The following is an 8,408-nucleotide window of genomic DNA, read 5'->3' as shown; positions in this document are numbered from 1 at the left end:
CCACAATTCTCCACGTGAAAAAAAAATCTCACAGGTGCTCCAAATGGACATGTCAAGCTGATTCTCCCTCTGATAGTCCTAGAAAAAATAAAGGAATTAATAAAAAATTCAATTGTGTGATTTGTTCCAGGCAACATGTGACACTGCAGGAGCAGTGCTCCCCACAGGTGCTGGCATGCTGACCTCCTCCCCTTGGTTGCCTTTCCACCGATCCCAAGTGCCTGCAAACACTTTGGCGGGATAACAGCATTCCAGTAGAAAACTGTGAAAGTGAGAGGAAGTCCACTGAGCAATGACAGGGGTGTTTTATTTCCAGCCCCTGTGACAGCTCAGGATTAAATGGATTTTCATTGTTGTTTCCCTACTGCAATTTGGACACCATGCCAGTGTAAGTGCACCCGGGGTTTTATTTGGTGCCGCCCCCCCGTCTGCAAGGCTGGTATTCTCCCACTAGCTGCCTGCTCTAAATATGGCCATGGCCAGTGTGTCAATAATCCCCCTCTTTAAGGGACCTGCAAACATTAGTGTTGGGACATTCTTGCTGTTCAGATGTCTAGCTGACGTCTGATGCTTAAAACGGAGCATGCTTTCATCCCTTCATGCATTGTCGTAAGCCCCCGATGATTACTCTTAAAAGGGTGTCTCTGGCTATGCAGGGAAACAGTTGCTGACCACACGAGACACAGCTTGCTTGCTGCAGCCTTCTTGAATGCCTGGTCACTTTAGCTCTGTACCAGCCTGACCAAGCAGGATCATGTCTACCTTTGGGTATAGAAGAGAGCTCAGTAAATATGAAGACATTGATGAAGATGAGCTCCTCGCTTCTCTCACTGAAGAGGAGCTGAAGGAGCTGGAGCGGGAGCTAGAGGACATAGAGCCAGACCGTAACCTTCCCGTGGGACAACGGCAGAAGAGCCTGACCGAGAAAACACCGACAGGGACTTTCAGCAGGGAAGCGCTGATGGCCTACTGGGAGAGGGAGACCAAGAAACTCCTAGAAAAAGAGAGGTTGGGTGCATGCGAGAAGGTAAGATGCTATTTGGTTTTATTCTTCATTGGTGATCTCACTGAGTGATTTAATTCCCTTTCAGTCTCTTGTAGCGTTTTTAAGAACATTGTTAGCCATACCTCTGTGCCTGCTAAAGCGCTGAGTATTAGCTCAGAGAGTTTTTGCTTTCTCTGGAGGTACCTTAAATGCTCAGTTCAGAAGAAAAGAAAGTGCCATAAAAACTATCACTAGTGATCAAGACAGGAAAAAATTCAAAGGGCATGTTAGAAATTATTAATATGTAGAGATGTGGGCTTTTGGATAGCATTTGGTTTTTTAAGATAGCTACACAAAATGCCTTTTCCTTTCCTTAAAAAACAGCCAGTATTGCCTGCTGAGAAGCATGTCAGGAAGATAATTTTGAATACATGTTATGTCAGAAGTTGAGTAAGTGGATGCCAGGCTTTGTGCTTGTTGGAAGAAAGCTGCGTTGCAGTCAGCAGCTTGTGTTGCTTTGTCCGTGCTGAGGATCCTTGGCATGGTTCAGGAGTCTTCTGGCAACTGTTGTCAGAGGGCAGCTGTACATTATTTGAAAAGTGGCCTGGGATAGAGTCATCAGTCAAACCATTTAACTGCATTTCCAAAAAATCAACTAATAGTGTTTGTTAGGCAACTCATCCCCCAAAATAAAAATGTTACTAATAAAGGCCATTTCCTGAACTGCAAATGAACGGTACAGCTGGGCAGGAGTGAAGGGCTCAGTCTTGGCAAGCAGTGAGCACTCTCAGTCTCAGCTGATGTCCATGTTGGCACCCTGATCCTCGCTAAAAGTATTTGTGAGACTGAGCCAAATCAAAAAGCAACTTCTATTTTCATGATGGCTCCGTGTAATTTCAAAGCAGAGTGGGGACTTGGGAATTTTTAGTCACTGCTTCATACCAAGCTCTTACTCTGTTTATAGGGACACGTTTTCCCATGTTTAAGCAGAAAGTAATACAACAAAGGCAAAGACAGCAAAACTGAATCAAAACATATAACAGCCTTGATTCAGGAGCTTGGTTCGTTTGCAAGGAAATAATTGCAGTTTATACATTAGATAAAATATCCTCCTAAAGGAAAGTCAGATGGATTAAATTACCCTGCAATATCCAGCATGTTTTTATATGTAAGTGTTTTCTCTTGCTTGTGAATGGTGGTATAAGGTCTTTGCAGGCAAGTGCACAGACCAGTAGCTGTCATCAGACCATTAGTATCAGCTTGCAGACATTGACTTCACTCCCTGTTTGTCAGTCCTAGAGAGTAAATGGCAAGATTAATGTTTATTTCCAGCTTAGCCTGGAACTCGAAACTTGGGCAGTTCTAAAAAACCTGCTGATTTCTGAACAGGTCTAGTTTGGTGTCTTATATAATGGCAGGATCATTCTTTTTTTTCTTTTTCCATGTATATATAGCATTAATGATGGGTACTGGCTAAACCTCAAAGTCCTGGCAAAAGACTTTGTACTTTTTGATCTGAGAAAAAACTCCCTAAATGCATCCTTAAATAAGAAAAGGTTAATATGCTGATATAGAGGGCACAAAAACTGTCCACTGAAGGCAATAAGAAAGCTCCTTGAAAGCAATTTTCTTCTTGCTTTCAGCTGTCTGGAAATTATACACCTTTATCTAAGATGGTTATTCATGCTCCTTCTATAGTTAGTGGTGAGAGATCAGCTGGTCCAAAAGGCAAATAACTTGCAGATAGCCTTTTAGGGTGAATAACTTGTCCTCCAGAAATATTTACCTCTGCATTGACTCTCTTAGTCCTAACTTTTCATCAAATTTCTCCCCCAAACTAAGGTGAAGCCCTGCAGGCTACCTGCAGCAGTCCTGTACCACAGTGCTCCCACAGTAAGAATACATCTCTGTATCAAATTTCAAAATTATCATGTAGATTATTATGACACCAGACAATGTATGTGACAGGAAATGAAATTCCACCTTTGACCTCAGAAATGCCACTAAAAAAAAAAAAAATGTGTTTTTTTATTAATCTAGCATCATTAAACATATCAACAGTGCATTTAAAGGCACCTCCTTCTGTTCATCTGTAGTATATATTCCTAGAGATATAAAACCAAAGCCATGAAGACAGGGTTTTAGGTACCTGGTATTTTCAGGTCTTAAAGCCCTACACATATATAGAAGCTCCAGATATAAGTCTTAGTCCCATAATAAGCCTATAGGTAGCACAGTATCTCTCAGCATAAGGGCCTTGCTGCACCTGTTCTACAGGAGAAGCAGTGGGGCTGGATCCTGCAAGACCTCTGTGTGCAGCCCAGTGCAATCAGACCCTGTCAGCCCCCCAGGCACTGAATGCTCAGGAACATCAGGCAGAAACAGCTCAATGTCCTGTCACAGTTCTGCAAACATTACAGTTAGCATCTTTTTTGCATATGTCCCAACACAGAATTCTGCTGAAGATTGTGAAATAGTACCATGCATTTTAACAATTCTCTATTTTCAGAGCCAGATAATTAAGCAAACCTAAAACTGCACAGGTTGTCTAAAAATAGGCTGTCCTGTTAGTAACACTTTTGTTTTCCAAAACAGAACCGCTGTGTCTCTGTAGAGTGTGTACTCACTTTGGAAAATACACTCTAGCGTTTTACAAAGATTAAAACACAAATGTTGCTAAAGTAGTGCATACAGAACAACTACGATTCATCCAAAATTTTATAAACATTTACAGTTGTAAAGAAAAATACATGCCTATAGTTTTTCCAGTAGACAAAACATGACATGGAAGATCTTTTTGAGCAAGAGGTTTAAGGTTTGTTGTAGATTCTGGGTTCAGTCACACCCCATAGATCCCCACCGCACTACTGGAGTCCTCCATGTGGAGAGTGAGGCTTTCCTGGGGCGAACACCTCTTCCTGCTCCTCTGCAGAGAATTCTCTTTTGCCACCGTAACTGCTGAAGGCAACAAGCAGAACTTTGGGGCATGGTTCCGAATTTGCCTTCCAGGTACTCACCAAACATACTAAAATAACCTCGTATTTCACAAAAACAATGTGTTTGCTCTGTAGACAATGGGTTATAACAGTTTACAGTGTGGCAGCTGACCTGCAACAGCTGGCAGTGAGCACCAGCTTAGCTCTTGACAAACATGAAGAAATTCAGGGGTTATTGACATGTGGTTACATGTTACCTGTGGGAATGCATCTGAATCCTTTCTTAACAAGTAGTTCATTAGTACGTACAGCCCATGCAGTGCATCCAGAGTATTTTTGACATGACTTCTGTAATTCTGTATTGTTTTGCATGCCGGTATACAAGATTATGCATACAGACACTATTTGTATTTTAAAGCATGGCAACCTTTAATCTTCTAGGCATACTAACATATGCAAGGCAGCCTGAGATGCCTGCTCCTCATGAAATGAAGAAGCTTGTTTCTTCTGTCCATTCTGAAATTGTTGTCTTATGTTTCTGCTGTCAAGGATCCAAATTATATCCCCTTGTGGATATGCCAACACATAGAAAACATGAAATATGTCTGTGTCGTAATACCTTGTATCAAGTTTTCTCTTGGCAGAAATCACTGACATTGGTAAAGTGGTTGCAATTTATGCTAAACATTTTCTAAAGAATGTAAAAGAAATAATGTTAAAAAGGTGTTAGGTGAAACATTTTTTGTTCTCCTAACTGTATCTGTTTCTTTTTAGCTTTCTACATTAACTTATATAGTTTCTTATAATTGTTCCTGTGCCAAAAGACAGTAGTTACATTACTTCAATCATGTTTAACGTGCACACCTACATTCCTGTTCAGGATTCCGAGCAAGAGGAAGACAATTCAGAAGAACTTCAAGAAGAGTGTTTCACAGAGAGCAATAGTGAAGTGTCTGAGGAGGCATATACTGAAGAGGATGATGAAGAAGAAGATGAGGAAGATGAAGATGAGAGTGATGATGAGAATGAGGAAGAGCAAAATGCTGCAGCTGGTGAAAGACCTGATTATGGCAAGCGTTCTGACCACATCAGACACAAAAAGTGTAATGGTGCAAAGGACAATGAAAACTTCCTCAATGGCCATGATGGAAAAGACAGCGATAATCAGAGCTTAAAAAGCAGTGCCATCCACCCTTGTGGAAATCCAACAGTTATTGAAGATGCTTTGGAAAAAGTTAGGAGCAATGACCCTGACACCACAGAGGTCAATCTGAACAACATTGAAAACATCACTTCACAGATGCTTATACAATTTTCACAAGCCCTGAGGGACAACACAGTGGTTAAGTCATTCAGCCTGGCTAACACCCACGCTGATGACAATGTGGCAATAGCTATTGCTGGTATGTTAAAGGTAAATCAGCATATAACTAGTCTGAATATTGAGTCAAATTTTATCACAGGCAAAGGCGTGCTGGCCATCATGAGAGCTTTGCAGCATAACAAGGTTCTGACAGAACTGCGGTTCCACAATCAAAGGCACATCATGGGCAGCCAGGTGGAAATGGACATAGTCAAACTGTTGAAAGAGAACACCACTCTGGTAAAGCTGGGGTACCACTTTGACCTTGCTGGCCCAAGAATGAGCATGACGAGTATCCTGACAAGAAATATGGATAAACAGAGGCAAAAGCGTATGCAGGAGCAGCGGCAACAAGAGTCAGGTTGTGATGGAGCCGTCAGTCCAAAGACCAAAGTTTTGCAGAAGGGGACACCTCGGTCCTCACCTTATGTGTCACCTAAAAGCTCACCATGGTCTTCCCCAAAGCTCCCTAAGAAGTTATTCCACAGAAGAAGGCACCAACCAGGAATATAGCTGAAGTCATCAAACAGCAAGAAAGCTCCAAAAAAGCCTTACATAATGGACAGAAAAAGAAAAAAGGCAAAAAAAGCAGAAAACATGAGAATAGCATATTGAAAGAAATTAAAGATTCTCTAAAATCAGTCTCGGACAGAAAATCAGAGGAAGGTTCACGACCCTCCACCCGTCCATCCACCCCACAAAGGTCTCTCCATGACAACCTTATGGAAGCAATTCGGGCAAGCAGCATAAAGCAATTAAGGCGGGTAAGTAAGAGATCCTAGTTCAGTAGCTGATTGTGGCCTGACTATAGCACAAGCTCAGTTAATTTTAGTACACACATTAAGTAAAAAAAAAAAAACAAAAACTTAGAAACGTGAGTATAATAAAGTACTTGAGGAGGTTGCCTCTGATTGGGCTTTTCTCAGCACAGTGATTTCTGTCTGACTGTGATTTTAACAGAAAGTGGGGTACTTTCCCAGGCTCAGTCTTGTTATGGGAGATGATGTGTAGTACAGAGCTCTTGGCAGTGTATGTCTGGCTGGAATTTCAGGAATTTTGCCATCTAGACTATACAACAAATGTAATGAATGCCCTTCTCACCCCTGTTTTATAGGTCGAGGTACCAGAAGCCCTTCGGTGAAAGCCTGGATGACAAAAGAAGCAGAGCAGTGGTCGAGGGGGAGGCTGCTTGTCCTTTCACTGTTGGTGACATAGACTGTCTAGAAAGCTGCTTCCAAAGTACACTCTTAGATTCAAGCCATTTCTCTTTTATTTCAAAGAAATAAACCTGCTAAATACAAAATAATGCTTTAAGGATCCATTTGCATTGTAATCTGTAAATATGGAAATAATTTTCTTTTTTATTTAATGAGATTTATATTGAGAAGCTGTTGCTTATTTAGATATTCTTGTCAATATCTGATTGCACATCACTGGACAAGTTCTTTACACTGAGATGTAATAGTTTACCAGCCTGTGGTTTCTTTTTTTTTTTTTTTTCCCATGAATTTACAATAAATGTGGTTTGAAGCTTTCAAGCAGACACATAGTCCTGGATTTCTGTGAGTGAAAACCCACCAGATGGTTGCATCAAGCTCATGAGCGTTTGGGAAGTCTCCTGGGAAAGAACCTGAGATCTTTCTCAGCTGCACTTGAGCCTGTGTGGAGGATAGTACCTGAGCCCATATGTTAGTGCAGTTTCATATTGACATTGGAAAAAATGGTTCATAAGTCTATATACCACTAAAACTAAGCTAGGGATTGTGTCAGGTCACCAATGTTGCACACCAGGTCCTGAACATTGGCCTAAAGAACTGGGAGATGAATAGAGCTGTAGTTCACCTTGACTTACAGGCTGAAAGTTAACGTCAGTATTTTAAGGATGCAGCAGAGTTATTCAAGTGAGATCCATTTGGTACAAGTGCTGTCTATAGTCAGACCTAACCCCAGTGCAGACATCCAGTCAGACAGAGAAACTTGAAAAGCAGTCTACCATCCAGGTGGAAAAAGGCTTTCCTATGGTATCAGTTGAACAACAAGCAGGGTGTGAACTGTCAATATGATAGAGTGGAAGCAGAGCCAACATCATTTGGAGATGCACGACTGGAGGTATCACATCGCAGGCAATGGCACGAATAGCCCTTCTTCGTGTAGCACTAGACATCTCCCTGTCAGATTAGTTATGGTTCTGGGTGCTTCAGCTAGTGTGAAGGCAGTGATAACATGAAGGAAACTGAGTAGTGGCCAAAATGTTGAAAGGTGAGAAGAGAGATATGTTCAGAAGCACTACTAAGTATTAATTAGTTAGCTCATTGCAACTATAAATAACAGAATTAGTATTTCTTTTATATAAAGCCACATCAAAGAGAATTACTTAGGGTTACCCAGTAGTGGTACTGAAAAAATATGGGTAAGTTTGTACCTGCAAGTATTAATGAGACAGATTTTCCCAGAAATAGGAGCAAATTACTGGAGGGAAATTAAGCATAATGGAGAGGGAATCTTCTGATGAATTGTCAAAAATGTTACTGCCATGGCAAGAAAACAGTGGGCACCTTTTTCTTTTGTATTTATTGACCAGAACATACCAAAAGCAATTTATAACTAACTGAAACACTTCCTGACAATTTTCTTCTTGCTCAGGATCACAACAACTCATGAGTATTTCTAGATCCAGTATTACAGGAAATATGGTATGTACAATTGGTCTTTAGCTGCCTTTATAATTTCATAGGCTCCCATAGCATCAAAATCGACCCATGGTCAATCTCCCATGGCCAAATGGAAGCTGGGGCTTGGGATCTTCTGAGAATGGAAGCAGTACTGGAATGCAGATCACAGTCAGGATACAGACCTGTGACCCCAGGCCTTGTCCACAGAAACTTGTGAAGGATGAGAAACATCCTGGGTGTTTAATCAAAAGGCAAAAGCATCTAAGCAGCTGCAAGGGAAAATAAAAGGCAATGAGGTAACTCAGGGAAAGCACAGTGGAGAGGATTTGGACAAGACAAGTGAATGTATTTAAGGAACAATACCATACTTTTGAGGAAAGAAGTAGAGTGACGAGGGAGGAAACTGTATGAGAGGTAAAAAATTATATAGAAAAAGAAGGTGATAAAGAAGA

The 8,408-nt window shown here is 41.2% G+C and overlaps 1 protein-coding gene across 1 annotated transcript; it reads left to right on the top strand.

Moving 5' to 3' along the window:
* Window positions 1-395: 395 nt before the first annotated feature.
* LMOD2 (leiomodin 2) lies at window positions 396-6,827 on the top strand. The gene is given in 4 exon segments (XM_017743763.1): window positions 396-1,027; window positions 4,802-5,761; window positions 5,764-6,048; window positions 6,399-6,827. Coding segments are annotated over 4 exon segments (1,545 nt in total). The 5' UTR covers window positions 396-754; the 3' UTR covers window positions 6,426-6,827.
* The last annotated feature ends 1,581 nt before the right edge of the window (window positions 6,828-8,408 follow it).

The sequence above is a fragment of the Corvus brachyrhynchos genome, unplaced genomic scaffold (assembly GCF_000691975.1).
Source record: "Corvus brachyrhynchos isolate BGI_N302 unplaced genomic scaffold, ASM69197v1 scaffold29, whole genome shotgun sequence".
NCBI classification, from domain to species: Eukaryota; Metazoa; Chordata; class Aves; order Passeriformes; family Corvidae; genus Corvus; species Corvus brachyrhynchos.
The sequence above is the reverse complement of the archived record's forward strand: the minus strand, read 5'-3'. Positions and strand labels throughout refer to the sequence as shown.